General features: G+C 32.8%; 1 protein-coding gene across 5 annotated transcripts in view; it reads left to right on the top strand.

Moving 5' to 3' along the window:
- Positions 1-18,531, top strand: part of LOC113111386 (receptor-type tyrosine-protein phosphatase epsilon-like) — a 73,106-nt gene extending 54,575 nt beyond the window's left edge. For 4 of the 5 annotated variants that reach the window (XM_026276043.1, XM_026276040.1, XM_026276042.1 and 1 more), the window contains 18 exons: positions 932-1,028; positions 1,384-1,457; positions 4,202-4,338; positions 6,145-6,235; positions 7,465-7,541; positions 7,735-7,771; positions 7,878-7,975; positions 10,311-10,430; positions 10,605-10,768; positions 13,097-13,232; positions 13,353-13,502; positions 13,584-13,677; positions 13,904-13,980; positions 14,936-15,070; positions 15,186-15,311; positions 15,442-15,593; positions 17,045-17,180; positions 17,996-18,531. In XM_026276043.1, coding sequence (XP_026131828.1) covers positions 932-1,028; positions 1,384-1,457; positions 4,202-4,338; positions 6,145-6,235; positions 7,465-7,541; positions 7,735-7,771; positions 7,878-7,975; positions 10,311-10,430; positions 10,605-10,768; positions 13,097-13,232; positions 13,353-13,502; positions 13,584-13,677; positions 13,904-13,980; positions 14,936-15,070; positions 15,186-15,311; positions 15,442-15,593; positions 17,045-17,180; positions 17,996-18,070 — 1,976 coding nt within the window. In that variant the 3' untranslated portion in view covers positions 18,071-18,531. Of the gene's footprint in view, positions 1-931; positions 1,029-1,252; positions 1,306-1,383; positions 1,458-4,201; positions 4,339-6,144; positions 6,236-7,464; positions 7,542-7,734; positions 7,772-7,877; positions 7,976-10,310; positions 10,431-10,604; positions 10,769-13,096; positions 13,233-13,352; positions 13,503-13,583; positions 13,678-13,903; positions 13,981-14,935; positions 15,071-15,185; positions 15,312-15,441; positions 15,594-17,044; positions 17,181-17,995 lie in introns of those variants that run through there. The other variant, XM_026276044.1, reaches the window with a different exon arrangement.
- The last annotated feature ends 3,015 nt before the right edge of the window (positions 18,532-21,546 follow it).

Raw genomic sequence — 21,546 nt, 5'->3', positions numbered from 1 at the left:
TCTCCTACTTGACTATACTCTTTTTTTTTGCTACTGCCAGTTTCCCATTAATTTTGATATTTTGATATAACTTCGCTTGTTTGAAAACCAGCATATGTGAAAAAACAGGTGGTGCCAGATTTCATACTTAAAAACATTTTAAATATATATTTACATTTATGTTACTATTATATATTTGTATCATTATACTATATTATAACATATTTTATTTCTTTTGGCTACAGATCGATATAAAATTTGTTACTTTGACATAAGAAATTTGGTATGATGATTATTTATTCAGACCTTATTTATTATTTTTCAGACCATTGTTTGTTTTCAGAAATAGTCATTTCAAATATATATATATATATAGAGAGAGAGAGAGAGAGAGAGAGAGAGAGAGAGAGAGAGAGAGAGAGAGAGAGACATTTGCCATTTTTCACTTTATTTTTGTCATTTTATTTTAAGTGATTGCGACCTCAAAAAAAAATATATTTCACAATGTAGGCATTACTCACAAACGACTGAAATAGTCATGGAAACTCAGTGGCCAAAACCAACTTTTTGTAGTTGTGTAACTTTTCTCAGCTCAGAGATGATTTTTGCTCATGTCTAGCGTTTCTGCAACACATAAGCATCAGTGTGAGCGTGTGGATTTGTGTTAAATCTGCCGTGGATCACGCAGGCTGTGATTTTGGGCTCCAGTAAAGTGCTGATCTCAGGGTTAAGCGGGTGATTCGTGTCAAACCTGTTGTTAAATGTATGAGCTCAGTCCAAACAGCACCGGGCTCTCTATTAAATCACTAATAATGGCTTGGCATACCTCACTGAGACGCTCAGCGCCGGAGCAGCTAAGTGTGGCCATTCCGGCTCCAGCGGCTCTGTTCGCGGGCCAGTTTCCTGTTCTTTTGTTCACTGTGGGTTTAACTGCCTCTCCTTCTTCCTTTAGACGGCCTGGTGGAGCCCAACGCACTCATCCTGCCCATACTGCTGAGTCTGTCCGTCTTGGTGCTTTTTCTGGGGTTGCTGACCTGGTATTTCCTCAGGTATGACACATACACACACACTCACACACTGTAAAAAAAAAAAAAAAAAAAAAAAAAAAAAACTGTCTGTCAAGCTTACAAGCTCCGCCTCTTTCTGATTAAGGGTGGGTCCAGGAACTGCTGTCACACACAGACACACACACACACACACATATTTATTCACACACGGTGTCACCGAGGTAAACCCTCATATTTTTATATGGTAGAGAGCGTGTCATATATTGTGCGTTTGTGGAGAAACAGCACCTCTGATGAAAAAGAGCTCGAGTTTTCGTTGGTGAGACTGATGTGACGTTAGGATATTGTCTCACATGTTGTCCTCACGTTCAAACCTTATGTTCTTCGTTTCTTTAAGGTTGAAAAACCAGAGGAAAGCTGTCATCACAGCTGTCGACAAGAAAATACCAAATGGCATACTGGAAGAGCAAGGTAATAAGTCGCTTTATCTGCTTTCGAACCAGTTTAGTTCTTTAAGATAAGACAAAAGCAACTTGTGGTTTTGAGAGCTCTGTTGTAAGTAAGAGGTCTTGGCAAGTTTCACTTTATCAAATGCGCTATATTCGGTTTCCTGTCGCCTCAAGATGTTTTGAGAGCAGGACGTGAGCTTTTTTTGTGAACTACATGTGCTATTCTGTATCAAATGACTCTATAAGTACACCAAAAATTCACTTTGGCTGAAGTTTATGGGTCATACTATGGTTTTTATGCGGATTTTATGGTGATTATTATGCTCATCTGCATTCCCAGTGTTTGAATGAATGACCAAACCTTTTTTTTTTTTAAATGGATGGTTGTGTTTGATTTGCAGATGACAGTTTTTATGGTATAATATTTATTTAACCCTTAATCAACCATAAATTACAGTAAATTCAGGTGCAGGCACTTTCTGCCATTGAGATGACTGAGTAAAAATGGCCCACTTATCAAAACAAACAAACAACAAAAGAAGACTAACAATAAGGTTTTGTTTGTTAGCGTAGTTAACTGCATTAATTAACACGAATTACTGCAACAATTATTATTTTCTTTTTTTGTATTTGCTAATGTTACCTATTGGACTTAAGCTAACAATGAACAGTTTTATTTTTATTAACTAGCATCAACAAAGATGAAGAAATACTGCAACAAATGTGTTAGTTAATGCATTTAACTAATGAGACCTTTTTCTAAAGCGTCCCCTTTTAAACTCTACCTTTTGACAAGGCCTTTCTAGTTTAATGATGGGAAGAAAACATCAGTATTACTAATAACTAAACTGATTTGTTTATTCCTTTGTTTCATAGATACAGCGGTGTAAAACATGTTGTAATACTATTTGTGGTTTCATGATCAATATTTCCTCAAAAATATTTAAATCTGACTAAAACCATGTGAAAGAGGAAGAAGGTTCATTTTTAAACAGTTGTTCCTGATTGCTTTTATTAGAGTTTGCTTGTTTGACACAAAAACTGTGGATCATGGTTAGCCAGAAATCAGAGAAGAGCTGTGTTTAAGACTAGAATTGGGTTTGTTAGACCGCAGTGAGATTAAACGGAGAATCTCAGAGTGTTCTCCTGAGAGACGGACCCTCACAATGTCCTTCTAGATGCCCAGATCTCAAATGTTGCTCAGATTGTATGCTTATCTAGAGTCTGGTTGTCGCCGCAGATTGTGTGTCTTGTCGAAGGTCTAGCAGATTTATGTAATGGACTTCCTCTGCACTCTCTCTCCTACTATCCTGACGGAAATCTCTCTCAAGGAATATTTAGTGAGCCGAGATGAAAAACGACACACTATTAACACGCAGGAAACGCTAGAGTTAAATGTTGAACGTCACACCTGTGTAAAGGAAGTGGTTTACCGACGTTCTCCAGCTTTCTTTGCCAACTTTTGTTTGGCTCTTGATTTACAGTTACATTCAAAAAATAAAGTTATGTTGTGAAATATTATTTGTTTTCAATTTGGAATCAGAGATGCAAAGCTGAATTTTCAGCATCATTACAGTCATGCAGTTATTATTATTAATGTTGAAAACGCCTCTTTGGATTTTTGTGGAAACAGGTTTATTTGATTGATTAAATAACAGCATTTATTGGATAGAGAATATTTTTCTAGCATCATGAATGTATTTACTGTCACTTTTGATCAATAAAATGAATCCTTGTTCAATTAAAGTATTCTTTAATAAAGTTAAAGTCTGCAAACATTCTCTTTTTATGCAGGAGAACAAATGGTTTTATTTCTTTAAGTCTAAGCGCTGGTGTAACACTGTGTGTTTGTGTGTGCTGTATGTTGTGTAGAGGAATATATAGATGTGGATAAAGATGAGGATGAGGATGAGGATGAGGATGAGGATGGTCTTGGCTGGCCGTCAGAAGGTCAGGTATATGTGGTTTCTCATGAACAGGCATGAAGTTTATCGTCAAAACTCTGTAATGTCTATCATCTCACCCGCTCTAACCTCTAACCTAATGGTTGTGGGTTTCTCTCGGTGCTATGAGGGTCACTGGTGGTTTTTGATTCATGCATATGCTGCATGAATTAAATATGCCTATAGTACTTTTACAAAGGCATGCGATTCTAAGATAAGATAAAAAGGTGGTCTGCGCATGTTTGTGTATTTACTTGTTTCCTGGGTGACAAAACCATTACTGTATATATGTATATATATATATATATATATATATATATATATATATATATATATATATATATATATTTATATATATATATTTAACAGTCTGCTGTTAGAAATGAGAACAATTTCTAAATTATGCAATTTAACATTCTGAATTTAATTCTAGAGTTTTTTATTTATCATATTGATTGATAAAAGGGATCAAATGTATGTACACACCTCACCTGTACGTGTATAACACACACACACACACACACACACACACACACACTATATGAAATAAGGAAAGGGAATGCGGTGTTCTCAAATAATAATCAGAACATTTCTGCTTAAACAGTGGTTCTACAAAAAAAAAGTCTGTTTCAGATGTAATGCAGTTAGATGTTTATTTTTCACTACTTGTCAATCAAACTGGTAAAATGTGTGAGTGAGTGTGTGTTTGTTTCGCAGCTCAGAGTTGATTGTAGAAACCGTAAAGTAAATATGTATTTCAGCCATGCAATCTCCTGTAAATAAGTGTTTGTTTATAACACTGATGTACTGTATTCTTCCACAGAACAACAGACGGTGGTCTTACTGCCCAGATCCCCTTCCACATGCAAAACATACCTCCCCATTCCTGTAGACCACTTAGAAGAAGAGTATCGGATACGCTCGGCCGATGATGGGAAACTCTTCCGGCAAGAGTACAGTGTAAGTGTGTTTTGAAAGAATACTGATTATGGATAGACATATCAAAAAAAACAAAAAACAAACAAACCGGAAACCAACTTAGAATCAAATATGAAATATGATGTATAGGTATATTAAAAACAGCTAATTTTACAGGGCTGCACCATCAAATCACTTTTAATATATTATTTATTAATAATGATTAATAGAGGAATTGAATTCCAAATGCTTTAAACATATTAGTTTTGCTGTGGTATTGAAAATGGTACAAAATGTAGGCAAAAATAACTGATTTTAATGCAACTTAACAGCATCAGATTAGATTTAATATTGAAATCATTGAAGGCTAAAAACCATAAATTAATTTAAAAAATTTAAAAAACATTTTGGTACACAAATGCATGCAGTTGAGGCAAAAACAGCACATTTGATTGATCTGAATCTCAACAGAATAAATACAAATTAAATAGTTTAAATATGTTATTTAATACTGATGCACTGAAGACTTTGCTATTTTTTTTTATAGTGAAATCACTGGAGTCTAAACGCCAATAATTTAATATTCTGCTTAATATATTTATCTATTATTTGCATGTGTGTAGCATTAGTTTTGCTGTAGTATAAAAATTGATGATCACTTTATTTTGAGGGCCAGTTTTTACTATTATTAACTGTTACTATTGCAAACTCTAAGTTTGTTGCTTATATATATATATATATTTTTTTTTTTGCATGGGGTTAAATTAATGCATATCTAAAGTCTGCTCATGCAGAATAAGTCATGATTACTAATAAACAGCCAGCATGCTTGTAATATGCATGCTTGATAATAGCGATAATAGCTCCTTTAAATAAAGTGTTACCAAATTGATATTAAGAGTCATGAAATTACGCAGCTATTAGCTATCAATTAATAGAGTTTTCAAGAAAACACCAATCACGATGATCATTATTGTAGTTTAGGCTGATTACATCACTCATGTTACTGAAAGTTCAGCACTTTGTCCGTGTTTTTGTGTGTTTTGTGAGAGACTGATATTTTGTTTGCGGCTCGTAAAGAAGCTGATGGTGCATTATGGTGCCATTATTAACTGGCAGAAGCATGCATTCATATGGATCAGCAGATATCCTTCCACATTTGCTGACAGCTCAACTGCTCTCATTTCCCACTTAGAATTACTGGAATTGAGATGTCGAGGAGTCATCAGGCATTGAGTCATTTGAGAAAGCCCCTCGCTCCTGCTTTTAGATGCATGATTCAAGATTCGCTCCTCTCACAGGCCTGTGATTCAGGAACATACTAAATGAACCATGTGCATTTTCTGTCCCATGGAAACTATGTTTATGCTCAACAATCTTAATGACCACTTAAACAATTTAAGTCAGAATTGAAGTGGATCTGCTGGTTAAACAATGGCCTGTACATACAGGAACAAAGCGCCAGTAATATCATCCATTTAGGCTATGATAAAATGACAGGTTTGGTGGGAATTTGAAATAGCATGATCAGGTTTGCTAAAAAACACAGTTCTGTAAGAATTAATGTGCAATAAAATTATGTGAAATCAAATAATGTCTCCACAGCAATGCATTTGTGTTGAGGCGAGGGAGTTCAGTAGAACACATTAAACACAAAATGCTCAGTTTGCAATGAGTTTCAGTTGAATTAAATGGATGAAATGCTTTTTTTTTTTTTTTTTTTTGTAAAGCAGAAAGTGTACAGCATCTGTTATTCCCTAACAGTCTGAAATATTTGACTTGGCATATAAGATTATAGAGGTATGGCATTGGATTAGTGTTAACATGTGTATTCTGTATTGTTGACAGTCATTACCAGGGGGTTCGACACAAGGAACATGTGAACAGGCCAATAAAGAAGAAAACAAGGAGAAGAACAGATATCCCAACATCTTACCTTGTAAGAATCTCTGAGACCATCTCTCTGTCTCTCTTTCATATACTGTGTGTGTGTGTGTATATATATATATATATATATATAAGATTCATTAACATTACAGAAAATTGTGGATTAAAAAAAGGGTAGTGTAATTAAAATTATAATTTTTCTCTTTGTCTTGGATTGTAGACATAGTTATTTTTAACTTTTGTGAGATGTTCAAGGTATATCGGGACACCAAATGATTTTTGCTTAAAAAAATACCCTTCATCTAAATGGCATAACTCTTTTCACATGTGCTATATCAACTCACAAACATGAGAATGAGTCACACCTAGGATGTCCGGGGTCCTTGATAGGAAATAAATGGGTGGGGAAGGTTTATTTCTTTATTTTTTGTCAAATAAAACCACAAAATCACCCACAATGCACAGAAATTAAGTTGCAATAAAAGAATCACACACACCCCAAATAGAGGCAAATAAATGTGTAAAAAAAAACTGTACACCTGTAGAGTAAATAAAAATACATTATGTAAAAAATTTAATTAAAAAAAAAAAAAAAAAAAAAAAACCTCAAACCAACAAATTACAGGATTTTTGTACAAAATCTGAATCAGAAAGCGCTTCACTGTCAAGTGTTTTTACACACACCAGGAATTCGTCTCGAGTGTCAGGAGCTTCCAGCACAGAAAATACACACGTAGTGCAGACATACATATTATTTAAGGCAATAAAACACTAATAATAAAGAGAATAGACAATAAATAATAATTAAAAGAAAATATGGTGAAAAAGAAAATATCAACAGACAGATTAGATTATTTACAGATGAAAAGGTTTTCTAAGTCACATTTTACTGTCTGGCGGACCCCAAACAGCCTCAGTGTTCACCCTTAGGTTCACCCTTGTATATACATACAGTATATGATCTGAATGATTTTGGGATGTGAATGATGCTCTGCTGCTATGCTGTTGTTGCCCACATGTTGATTTGGGTGACATCAGACTGAGTGCTGCCGCCCTCGCTCATCTCACACAACTTCTCCAAATAAAACCTTCATCACTTTCAGTTCCTTAAGCCCACATCCATGGCATTTACATTTTTCCCTTTTATTTTTCATTTTCAAAAGCTTTTGTCATTTAAAACTTTTTCCATGAGGGGCCTGAGAAGGAGCAAAAAAAAAAAAAAAAAAAAAAATTGATTATGTGTAGAAATAAACATGATTTTTGGTCTTTCCTGTTATCCAGATGACCATTCCAGAGTGATTTTAACACAGATGGATGGAGTCCCGTGTTCAGATTATATCAATGCATCATATATCGATGTAAGTGATTTGCAAAACTGTAGAAATGCATCAGTGCACTGTAAAGATTCAATGCATTCATACTGTGTGTACTTGAGCATGTGAATGTAAAACCTTTTTTGTTGTAATGCATTGCATCATTTAGTGAAACAAAATATATGCACCTGTTTGCATTTAAATATAAATTGCACAATCTAGTTCTTCTTGTTCCCAGGGTTATACGGATAAGAATAAGTTCATTGCAGCACAAGGTGAGTGCATTTAAATGTAAAAATAAGATTTTGGTGAGCATTACCATGACGGACAAGAGTTTCAGTAGCTATAATAAGACTCGATGTGATGACCTCGGTGTTTCAGGTCCGAAACAAGACACGACGGCAGACTTCTGGAGAATGATATGGGAACAGAAATCAGCTACTATTGTAATGCTAACTAATCTGAAAGAGAGAAAAGAGGTAAGGGTAATTTTTGGGGGGTTTCTGGTCCGTTTCCTTTTGCCATGACTACTTGAAGTGACTGTCTGCACACTGAGTTTCAATTAACTACGAGTAGAAATAGTATCTTTCATTATCTGTACCTTGTGTGTTTGGTAGTATAGTATTTATTGCTGTTTGTACTTCTCCCTCTTTATGACTGGTTCACAAACGCTTCAAGGGTAAAATAGGTTTCTCACATTTCTTTTTCAGTGCTAAAACAGTCTAATAATGGAAATTCAGAAACAGCAACCAAAAACACCCTCAGATAAAGAAACAGACTCTTCTGAGATTCTTAGTTCATTTTAGTATTCCATATGTTAGTGTTTGACAACCTACAGTAAATATGTTTATTTATTTAATTATTTTACTTGACTCTAGTGTTTTTAAAAGTGTAAATTTTTTCGGCAACCAATGGAAACAGAAAATAAATTTTATTTGTCAATAAAACAGAAAAATCTGTACAACTTTTCATAAAGCCTTTCCAAAACACATCCACGTGTGGAAACTTTGCACGCACATTCATGGCCCAAAATGAGAAATATTCACCAAATTTCAAGAAGAAATACACTGGACCAGTTTGAAAGTTTTATTGACCCAAAACACAACAGGAGGATTAAATAAATCAGATTTCTAAATCTGCATAAAAAAAAAAAAAAAAAAAAAAAAAAAAAAAAAATATATATATATATATATATATATATATATATATATATATATATATATATATATATATATATATATATATATATATATATATATATATATATATATATATATATGTTAATATCAAATATATATATGTCGTTTTTTCTTTCTTTTTGTAATGAAAAAATTACAATTTTTATTTAAATTAGCATTTTAAAATATTACATTTATGCACAGCATTCATACTTATTCCATATAGTTAAAAAAAGCATCAGTATGCAAACACAATGACTACAGAGCCAGTAAATTGTATTTGATTTCACTTTCTATAAAGCCGATTTGTTGATCATCTTCAGTAATAAGTCACAAGTGTCTCTGTTTGGATGGTGTCTGATGTTCATATGTCACAGGTCTTTCTCTCTTCTCCATCAGCCGCGAGCGTCTCTAGAAAGACGAATCAATGAGACGGAGAGGAGATTAAAATAAGCTTTGGGTCGGGCTTGGAATCAATGATTTTAATAATGGCTGATGAAGCTCTCTCTGGCTTTAACCTAATTAGTCGGCAAACTCTCATTAAGAGAGATTTATCCTGCGCTCTTGGGCTGGATAATGCTGATTGACAGACAGACTGTTTTAAGAGCTCAGATTAGCATCGTGGTGTCTTAGAAGTCACCTTTACTCCTCTAATGCACTCACAGCTGTTCAGTGCCAGTGTTGGACTGATTTCTCGACAGGATTGATATGTAATGCGCTTATGTTTATCTACAGAGTGAAATGTTTTGACCTTGTGTCATGTTCTCTGTTTTATGATGATTAGCAGACGATGTTCATGTCACTGTTTTCTTGTCTTTTGTTTGCATTTTGGGTGACACTATATGACTTTTATTAACAGCATTAACAGATATTACTATATAGTACACTCGATAGTTTATTATTTATTGTCTTTTCAGATATTTTCATGTTTGAATGCTAACTGCTATATAATTTGTTATATTTTACTCATTAATAAAATTACAAAAGAAGTAAAGAAAGAAACTAATATACTGGTAATTATACTAGCAGCTATAGTTTTGCTACTAAAGCAATGCAGGTTGGCTGGATTTGTATTAGCTTAATTTTATGTATTTATTTGTTTATGAAAACTAAAACAAGAATTTTTTTTTATATTTCAAAAATCTATAATTATTAATAATTCATTATTTATAATTACATGTATTCGATACATGTAAAACAAATATTTATTTTAATATTAATACAATATTAATTAATATTAATTAAAAAAGTAAGAAATATATATATATATATATATATATATATATATATATATATATATATATATATATATATATATATATATATATATATATATATAATTTTTTTATTTTTTTTTTTTATTTAAGGAAATTATTTTACCAATATCCAGAATAATATGTAAATATAATACAAAAAAAATAAATAAATAAATATGTAGGAAATAAAAGTATAACAGTTGATCATTATAAGATTTCAGGACTAGGAATTTTTTTGTGTGTCCTTTTTAACCCTTCGGGTTATTTTTGACCCATGGAAGACACTTTTGTTATAGGTTCAGGAGGGACAGATGAGGGTTAAAAAAAAAAAAAACCTAGTGTTAACTAGTGGTATAAATGTGCTGTGCTTTTGTCTGTAGGATAAGTGTTATCAGTATTGGCCTGATCAGGGATGCTGGACGTACGGTAACGTCCGTGTTGCTGTGGAAGACATTACAGTACTGGTGGACTACACCATACGCAAGTTCTGTGTGCAATATGTAAGTCTGAACATGAGCTAGAGATATAAAGTCTGCTGCTGTTATATGTGCATGATTCTGTAGGGGATTTTCTCTGTTAATTCTGTGTTTGTGGCTTATCATAAGTGTGTGTATATGTGTGTTGTTTCCTGTGTCACCATGCACACTTCTCACCCGTCTCTGTGTCCACCGCAGCAGGCCAGCGACGGCACCAAAACACCCCGTCTGGTCACGCAGCTCCACTTCACCAGCTGGCCTGACTTCGGCGTTCCCTTCTCGCCCATCGGCATGCTGAAGTTCCTGAAGAAGGTGAAGCAGGTGAACCCGGTGTTGGTCGGGCCCATCGTGGTGCACTGCAGGTGGGTAGTGCTTCGTGTGACCGCTGTACAGATATACAAGACTGTGACCAGAACATCAGGCGAGAACTGGAGCTGTGGAGAGCGACACGTCTGGTGTGAAGTTTGATCTTTTAAATGTGAAGTGTGACGTGTTTTGGTCTGTGAGAGCTTCATGCGAGGATGCACGTTATGTGTCTTGTGCTCGGTTAGTCTTGTGCTCTAGATGAACTCAAAACTGTAGTTCAAAACTCAAAAGTGGTTCATCTACACACACATATACACATATATATATATATATGTGCATGTTTTTGTGACATATCAGGACACAACTCTGTATAATGACATGGGTATGACACAGGTATGACAAGGAGAGGGTGACTTATGAGGACATAACCCATGTCCCCATTTTTCAAAACTCTTATAAATCATACAGAATGAGTTTTTTTGAGAAAGTAAAAATGCACTGTGTTTCCTGTGAGGGTTAGGGTTAGGGGTAGGGTTGGTGAAGGGCCATAGAATATACAATTTGTACAGTATAGAACCATTACGCCAATGGGATGAACCCACTTTTCACAAAAAACAAACGTGTGTGTGTGTGTGTGTGTGTGTGTGTATATATGCACACATGTTAATTGAATTAAATGTTAACATAATTAGGAAGCAATGTTATTGTAATGTATTTATACTATATTTAAGCAATTAGCTGCAGAAATTGATTATAGAAATATATAATTATTGAGAAATTTATATTATTTTAATTATAAATTTAAAACAAAACCATCACAATAAGTATTAAATGTCAGTGCATAACTGGACGCAGATTTTTGGCAGTATCTCAAAAGCTTTAAAAAAAAAAATTCTTAAAATTTGCCATTGAAGCTTTATCAAGAGCCCAAACTTCCCGATCAAACGTCTTACTTTCAAAAAGTAACAGTAACTTGCAGAATGTTTGAATTTAAACTTTTACATAATTTTACATAACTTCCATCCACAGTAATTATTTTTGAGACCTCGCAGACCCTTTTGCGTCAGTCGGTCACGCACGCATAATTTATTTGATCAGACAATGATATACATTATTCAGAACGATTAGCATGTGATTTGAATTAGGTGAATGAAGGTCTTTTCTCGCTGCTGATTGTTCACATATAGAAAGTGAACTGATGTAGGTCAGTGGCTGTGTTGGTGACACAATGGCCGGTCTGTCCTCTGTCATCAGTGTCTGTGTCCTGAACAACCAAACACAGCGTCAGCAGCAATACCACACACTTCACTTCCTCTCAAAGGCCCTATTGAGGGGTTATTCATTCACACAGTTGATCACTCCTGCCCTCTAGTGGTCAAAGGGAAGATGTTTGCGAGTGTTTGTTATTGTTTGTCTGAAGATATATTTTTTATATTCCTCATTTGCAATTATTGTGAATTTATTTGAAGTAAAAACATTGTTTTAGTTTTTTTGTCATACTGTGTTAATGTCACAAAAAAGGACAACTTACAAAAAAGGTGTCTAAATTTGTGTCTCGCAGGATTTCAACAAAAAATTTGAGTTTCAGTTGTTACAGTGACAGAAACAGTTAAAGATTAATTTTAGCTTGAATTCAGTTATAACACAAGTTATTTGTGCGTGTTTAATAATTTAATTAATGGAGCAAAAATGGCTATAATAATTTTCAACATAAAATGCTAAATAAATACATGCTCTACATATAGAATAATAGTTTTATTTTTATGTATAATATAAAACCAAATTAGAAAAAAAAACAATTATATTAGATAAATTATTGATTTTTATCCATCAATATAATTGATTTATATTGTGAAACATGGTATAATATAATATAATATAATATAATATAATATAAATATAAAATATATTATCAAATATAAATAAATCAAAATATTCTACTAGATTTTTTTTCTTATTAATTAAGGTCATTGATTTATATTGTGAAAAGGTGGTAAATAAATACATTTTTTTACATTAATATTAATTTTAATTTATTTTATTATTTTAATGTGAATTTTAATTATAGTTTTACAGTGAACAAGAAAGAAAGAAAGATGGTTGTCTTAATAAAATATAAAATGTATTTTTTAAATAATATAAAATAAAGATTATACTAGAAAAAATGTATGCACTTTTATGATTTTTATAAATCAAGATCATTGACTTATTTTGTGAAAGAGTGGTTTCTGTATGATAATTGTTTCCAAAAGAAGGGTTGAAAAAATAATATTTTTGGAAAAAACAATAATAATAAATTGCATTGACGAATCATTCACGGCAAGTAAATATAATCATGTTGACGTATTGTTCATGTTGTGAGTAATTCTGTCTGTGTGTGTCAGTGCCGGCGTGGGCAGGACAGGAACGTTCATCGTCATCGATGCCATGATTGACATGATGTACGCAGAAAAGAAGGTGGACGTCTTCGGCTTCGTCTCAAGAATACGTGAGCAGAGATCGCAGCTCATTCAGACGGATGTGAGTAGAGCATCTCATTGGCTTTTGCATGATGTCATTATAAAATGAACAAGTGACAGAAGTCGTTCCTAGAAGTAACGCATGTTTAACGCTGAACTGAACATCTGATTTGTGTTGTAGTTGCAGTACTCCTTCGTCTATCAGGCTCTGCTGGAGTACTTCCTGTACGGAGACACGGAGCTGGACGTTTCTTCTCTGGAGGGTCACCTGGATAAACTTCACAACACCAGCGCGCCGATGGACCGTGTGGGCCTGGAGGAAGAGTTTAAGGTGAGGAAATTAGAGGGGTGTAATTGTTTACTGATCTGGTTTTGACAGATTATTAAAGCATTTTTAACTTTGGCTTTGCAGAAACTGACAAACATGCGCATAATGAAGGAAAACATGAGGATAGGCAACCTGCCTGCCAACATGAAGAAGAACAGAGTCCTTCAGATCATTCCATGTGAGTTTAAGATCATCTGTGCTTGTGAAGAACTACGAGCAAACCTAAAAGTGGCTGTAAAACATATTTAATCTCTTCCTGTCATCTGAAATGCTGCTGGGTTTGTTTACGAGGAAGTTGCTCAGAAATCTCTCTTCCCTTTCCTGTTCTGCTTGTGACAGGCAGGTCAAAGCACCAGAGCTTTTACTAGAGGTCAATTTTTGTCTTTTCTCATTCATTCGTTCAGATGATTTTAACCGAGTCATCCTTTCGATGAAGAGAGGGCAGGAGTTCACCGATTATATCAACGCTTCTTTCATTGATGTGAGTTTTTCATTACTCTTTTCAAGTTACAGGCGCAGGTTGCAATAGAAATGTTATGCACATTGTTTTTTTGTTTTGTTTTAAAAAAGACCAGGGATGTTTTAAGTTAATGTTTGTTTTGTTTTATCATTTAAAAAATTCTGAAAGTTTTTTGAGTGTGGTTGGGTTAGTCCATGACTGGGTCCCAAATTAACTTTTTGCCAGTTTTCACCAACCATAAATATCTCTTACAAACCATGAACCTGTATTTACATAATTTTATAATTTAAAAATGTATTATTTGTGTCCTTATGACAGATGGAATTATTTAGCATTTTTTCCATGCATAATAGTGACAATCTGTTATATAAAAAAAATAGATTAATAAAATTAAAAGATAAATAAATAAAAAGGGCCCTGTCAATTTTTCATTTCCATTGAAGTATGGTTTATTAGAATCGAACAAAAATGTTTGGCGGAGTTACAACTATTTGAAAATCTGGAATCTGAATGTGCAAAAAAAAAAACTAAATATTATAAAAAATCACCTTTAAAGTTGTCCAAATAAATTCTTAGCAATGAATATTACGAAGTAAGAAAATTACAAATTATGATCTTTATAAAACGCCAATTTTCTCTGTCTATATATTTTACAATCTTATTTATTCCTGTTATCAAAGCTGAATTCATCATTCTAATATTAGCTGCTCAAGATCTAATTAGTATGATACAAATATTTATGCGGCCGAACATTTTAGTGGAAACTAAAATACATTTCAGGATTCTTTGAAGTATAGAAAGTTCAAAAGAACAGCATTTATCTTTTGTAATATAAATGTGTTTACCATCACTTTTGATCAATCTGTTATGTTGCAGTTCCTGATAAACTGGCACCTTACTGTTTTATTTGTACTCTGAAGCCAGTTTGTGTTGGTCTGCAGGGCTCTTATTATCGTCGTGTGCTCGTGTTTTGCAGGGGTACCGGCAGAAGGACTATTTCATCGCCACACAGGGTCCTCTAGCGCACACGGTGGATGATTTCTGGAGGATGGTTTGGGAATGGAAGTGTCACTCGATCGTGATGCTGACAGAACTGCAGGAGCGAGATCAGGTACACACACACACACACACACACACACACACTTTACAAGTCCACTCTCACACGACTTCCCAAAGCAAATCCTGTCAGCTTTGTCATTTGAAATGTGTGTGTGTGTGTGTTGCAGGACAAGTGTTTTCAGTACTGGCCTACTGAGAATTCGGTCACTTATGGAGACTTCACAGTGGAGATGAAGGGAGACACGCTGTGTGACACGTTCAGTCTCCGAGATCTGCTGCTCACATTCGGCCCGGTGAGTGCACATTATGAGCTGATTTGCATTGCCATTTTTAAAAAATGTTTGCATTCTGCGTCCAAACTCCATTTTTGGAGTTAGTGGCTGAATTGTAATGCATGCATGTGTGTGTGTGTGTTCCTGACAGGAGAAGCAGACACGTTTGGTTCGGCACTTTCATTTCCATGGCTGGCCAGAGATCGGGATCCCAGCCGAGGGTAAAGGGATGATCGACATCATCGCAGCGGTGCAGAAACAGCAGCAGCAGTCGGGTAACCACCCCATCGTCGTGCACTGCAGGTAACACACACTTACTGCAGGTAACACACACTCACTGCAGGTAACACACACTTACTGCAGGTAACACACTTAACTAGCTGTCTGAATCAAGTCCCACTATAGACCTCAGATTCCCAAAACATTTAGCAGCTGAAGCTCTTTGACCTTGAGATTTTTAAATTCTGAATATTTTTAACAACACGTTTGCATGTTCTTGGTTCTTTGGTCAGGATTAATTTTTTTTTTTTTTTTAAATTTGTATTTGCTTTTATATTAAAATAATTAGTTGCATTATGTTTACTGTTCAAATTACTGTTCAAATTTCTTGCTTTTTTTTCTTCGGACTTTAAGTCGCACCTGAGTATAAGTCGCATCAGTCCAAAAATACGTCATGATGAGGAAAAAAACATATATAAGTCGAATTTATTTAGACCCAGGAGAAAACATTACCGTCTACAGCCACAAGAGGGCGCTCTATGCTGCTCAGTGTAGACTACAGGAGAACTGAGCATCATAGAGCGCCCTCTCGTGGCTGGACATGGTAATGTTTTCTCTTGGTTCATTTCTCTGGGTTCATGTCAAATTAATTTTGATAAATAAGTTGCACCTGACTATAATTGCAGAATCAGCCAAACTATGAAAAAAAGTGCGATTTATAGTCCGGAAAATACGGTAAGTAGAACTGTACTGATTATAATTAATAAAGATGAATCGAAACCTAAAAAAAAAAAAAAAAAAAAAAAAAAAAAAACTTTTTCAGAATGAAATGTACTTTATTAATCACTTTTAGCAATTAAGAAATCAATGCCAAAAACTTTTTCCCTTTTTACCCCCAAGAGTATTTTAAATAAGTGTATTTCAGTGTCAATATAGTTTTACTGTCATCGTTTTCAGTAATATTTTGATGACTTGTTTTTCAGTATATTCCATTTTCGTTGTAATTTTAAATTTGAGAATTTTTTTTTTATCTGTCGTGTATTTGCAATCTTTAGTAAATTTTTATTAGTGCTGCCAAACGATTAATCACCATTATTCGCATCCAAAAATAAAGTTTTTGTTTACATTATATATGTATGTGTGCTGTCTATATTTATTATGTATATATACATGCATGTATATATTTCAGAAATAAATTAGGTTTTTATATTAAATATTTATTTACAATATAAATTGTATGCATTTAAATATAGACATGTATTATATAATATAATATCAGTAAATATTTTCAAAATATGTACTGTATGTGTGTGTATTTATATATACATAAATAAACACAGTACCCACAAATATATTATGCAAACAAAAACTTTTATTTTGGATGCGAATGATCCCGATTAATTGTTTGACAGCACACATTTTTATATAAATTTTTCTTTTAGTTTTTTTTTTTTCATTTGCGTTTAATTGGAAACCTTCGTGAAGCTGATGTTCTTGTGTTGTGTCTCTGTGGGATGTGTGTGTGTGCTCTGCAGCGCTGGAGCGGGTCGGACCGGTACGTTTATCGCTCTCAGTAATATTCTGGAGCGAGTGAAAGCCGAGGGTTTGCTGGATGTGTTTCAGACTGTGAAGAGTTTACGAATGCAGCGGCCACACATGGTGCAGACAGTGGTCAGTGCAAACCTTCATACACTCCATATCCATTACACATATCAAAAATCAATCTCGCTAATCAGTAGTTTCTGCTGGAATACGGCAATAAAGCTGGTAAACTGACCTCTTTCATCACAAGGGTTTTGAGAGCAACTTAGTCTTAATAGGCATCTTAATTTATTGATTCATTATTAACAAATCAATTTATCATGTAGGTAACTTAAGTAGTATCAAGTATAATAGACATTCTTTAAATAACAATAATCTAAATGATTAGTACAAATTCATTCATAAATTCAATTATTTAATTGGATTATTTTATTCCTATTGTAAAACTAGTAATATTAATTAAATAATAATATAAATGATTGGTATAAATTAATTAGTAACACATTAAATTAATATGATTATTATTATAACCCTTTTTAATGTCAGTTTCATAAATAATTAAATTTGAATTAAGTTTAATATGATTTAATACAGGTAATATAAAATTATTTAAATAGTAATAATAATACACATTATTTGTATACATTGATTTTTAATATTGTTTTATATTATTAATATATCAACAATGATTAAAATACAAATTTTTATGTAAATTGTAACTTTTTTTTTTTTACACTTTATTGTGAACTAATTATGAACCAAGCGATATAAATTGAATAACAATATAAGTTACTAATTGATAATATTATGCATATTAAAAATATTTAAATTTACAACAATAATCATAAATTTAATATAAAGTGGTAATAAATCATTCTAAATATTTCAGAGGAACTTCTTCTGAAGTGATTTGTATTAATATTGTTCTTTCTCTCCGTCTGCAGGAACAGTATGATTTCTGCTACAGAGTGGTACAGGACTTTGTCGACATTTTCTCAGACTATGCCAATTTCAAATGATCTAATCTGCCTTAAATGTTTGAGTTTGATGCTTTTTTTACACGTCAGTCGGTCAGGATTTTGCACCGCGACTGGAAGATAATTGCGCTCTATTTTGCTATGCACTTCTCCTCGATGTTACTAAAAGACCACATCTGTCTGTAATATACTAAGGCTTCTAAAGTTTTCAAAGTTTAAATTGTTTTGACTCCTTTATAACATATTTAAATGGGTTATTTTATTTTGGTCTTTCTCACATCGGATCATGTTGTTATTGTAAAATAGCGTTTTGTCTGTTTATTTGGTCAACTAAGTATTTTTATTTTTTATTAAGCGATGCGTGTAGAATTTGTAAAGCTGTAGGTGGTTTGTATTTATGCACAGACAGGACGTCCTGCCAGATAATACATGTATGTGAATGTTCCATGCCATTTTATTTATTCAGAGTAATTGTCTTACAATTTATGAAAGATATCATTGTGTCAAAAAGTTGTTTTGTTCCTGTCTTTAACATTGTGCAAATCAGCCATTGCAAAGTGAACATTTTGGACTTTTTTTTTTTTTATTCAAAGCAGCAAATATACATAAAGCGAGTGAGATTATTTAGGTTTGACAGGATACGGCTAAAGTATTGTTCGTAAGAAAGGCATAAACAAACACATTCACATGCTGTAACATCAGCAAGAATTTCAATTAGAAGTGATCTTGCACAGAAACAGCAACTGTATGAGACTCGTGACCTTTGACCTTAAACGACCTGCATCTGTTTCCCTGAGAATGATGCTGAGGAAAACTGCACAAGTTTTTAAAGCACACACACACACCACTGATTGTTGCCTTGCAGATGACCAAGGATTTACAAATAAATGAACAAATGCATTATGAAATTACATTGTTGTCTTGTTTGTTATTTTTAGTCTGATTTATTGGATACATAAAGGTTTAATCAGGTTTACAAAAGGCTCATAAATGTGGATAATGTTTAATAATAAAGTAAAATGCATGCAAATGAAGTAAAAAGGGATAATATGCTTTTAACCGCCTATTTATCACAATATGAAAATGAAATGGGTTTGTTAAAAACTATTGTTTTTATTTAAATAAAAAATAAAATATATATTTTAAATGTATATTATATATATATATATATATATATATATATATATATATATATATATATATATATATATATTTAAAATATTTTAAAAATGGCTAAATCAACTATTTAAAATAAATAAAATATTGAAAATACACTTGTAATGTCAATGGCTAAATAAAGGTTTAATTAGGTTTTTAAAAACTCTAATAATAAAAAAGTTAAGCTATAAAATGTACAAACACATGAATAAATAAAAAAAATGATTGAATAAAGGTTATGAGTCAGTAAGCCAATAATATTTTCAAATAAGTGTATAATTAAAATTACAATGACGTTATGCTTTTAACTATGCTTTTACTAATGTTTTTAAGTAGTAATAATATAAGTAAAATATTTTATAATGACAAACAATAATATATTAAATCAAAAATAAAGTTATTTAAAATATAAAAATGTATTTATATTTTATATTAATATATGTCATCAATAAAAATTTGAAAACACCCTTTTAATGTTCAATAAAGTTTTAAGCAGTTTTTTATGATTATATATATATATATATATATATATATATATATATATATATATATATATATATATATATATTACAAACTTTTCATCAATAAAACAACAGCTGCAGCCATGGACATATTTGATAGTTTTTTGACATGAAAACGGGGTCTACTGAAGCCTATGCGAGTTGTGCATATCTTGCTTCTTTATTGTTAATCTTATAAATATAGATATATTTTTATTTTTCTATTAATTTTAATTATTTATCCTAATTATAACTTAAATATAAATTAAAAATACCTTATATGTACAGCCCTTTAATTAATTAATTTAATTAATTAAAAAAAGAAATGATATTCAGTACAAGCCAAGTATATGGACTCTGTACTAAGACTCTGCATTTCTGTACTTCAGTCAGTAGATGTCACTGTTGTGTTTACTAATATGCTCGAAATGGTTTCTCTCAATGTTAAACTGGAATAGTTTATCAGAGTTTTATTGTATAGAAATCTTGTACAGCAACTTCACATGCAACAGAATGCCACGAAGCTGCCATCTTCAGGCATTTCTGGTGAGTTCAAGTCACGCTTTATGTTTGTTTTGAGGATGTAGGGTAAAAGTGTAGGCCTATATGTCAATTTAGTTTATTCTCCTGCTGTTTTCTGTCCACTGCTTGTGCAAGGCATCGTCATAAGCATAGAGTTTAGAGATTGTTATGCAGTGAAAACCTCAAAGTGGCTGTTAAAAGTAAGACTATAGCGAATCAGAATCACTCCTAAGCGCTTGGGTCCCTCCAGGGCCGTGTGCTCTTCACTTCCAGTCCGGCTAAAGTTACACCAACTTTGGCTCTTTACTTTTCTCAGCATGCCTTTGTTCAAAGTGCTTTAATGCATTTTAATTTCATACAAAAGAATAAGAAACTACAGGAGGTTAGAATGAAAACGTGGATTTGTTTCCACCAAAAGCCCAGCAGAGAGCCTGTGCCCTAATAGAGCTGGGCATTAGGGGCCGATCTCTGCCAGCACGCCTCACGTATGGGACCGTGCTTCACACTCACTGTGTTCAAATGCAGTTAAAAACAAATGAAGCCGTCTCTTAAGATGAGAGCCGATTTAATTTGCTTACAGAGCCAGGTAGTCGGAGTTTACGCCTGGAATGAACAAAATGAATTCTCGGGAAGGATTCATTGTTCATGTGTGTGTGATTTTGCATATATATTGTGTCTAAGTGCATGCAGTGATGGTTTTCTGACAAGCTTGTTATAATTTGTACTCTCAAAAATGTTAGGATATTGAACTAGTTGGCTCATGCAAAACCCTTTATTCCCATTTGAGGCAAAACAATCAACAAACACAACTTTAAATCAATACAATGCATGCAATTTGTGTTTTAGACTGCTTTGCATGACTTTGTTGTAAGAAAGGAAAAGTGAACAAATGTAATCATTCTGTTTTTATTCATACAATGCAAATTACAGATGCATGTAAAAACCTAGGGTTATTATTATAGTTAATTGAAATCATAAAAACAATAAATGTTAACCAAAATAAAACAGGTAGTTTTCCAAGGCAACATTTCTCGTTTTCATTTAATTGAATTTGATGTACTAAAACAACTAATACATAAATAAAAAATACACTCATGATAAATAAAAATTATAAAAACACAAAACAAAAATTACTAAAATTAATTAAAATTAAAATGGAAAAAACACATATAAAAATGAATGCTTCCTGCAATACTGTTTGTCATATGACTAATCAATTTCAATATGACTTTAAGACCATACTGCGCAGACCACCATTTTTTTATGTTGTTCCAAACCCTTTTATTTTCTTGAAAACATTTTATTGAGCACATAAGGAGTTACTTTGCTATTATTTTC

Source organism: Carassius auratus, chromosome 12 (assembly GCF_003368295.1).
Source record: "Carassius auratus strain Wakin chromosome 12, ASM336829v1, whole genome shotgun sequence".
NCBI lineage: Eukaryota > Metazoa > Chordata > Actinopteri > Cypriniformes > Cyprinidae > Carassius > Carassius auratus.
This window is presented reverse-complemented; position numbering and strand designations above follow the sequence as displayed.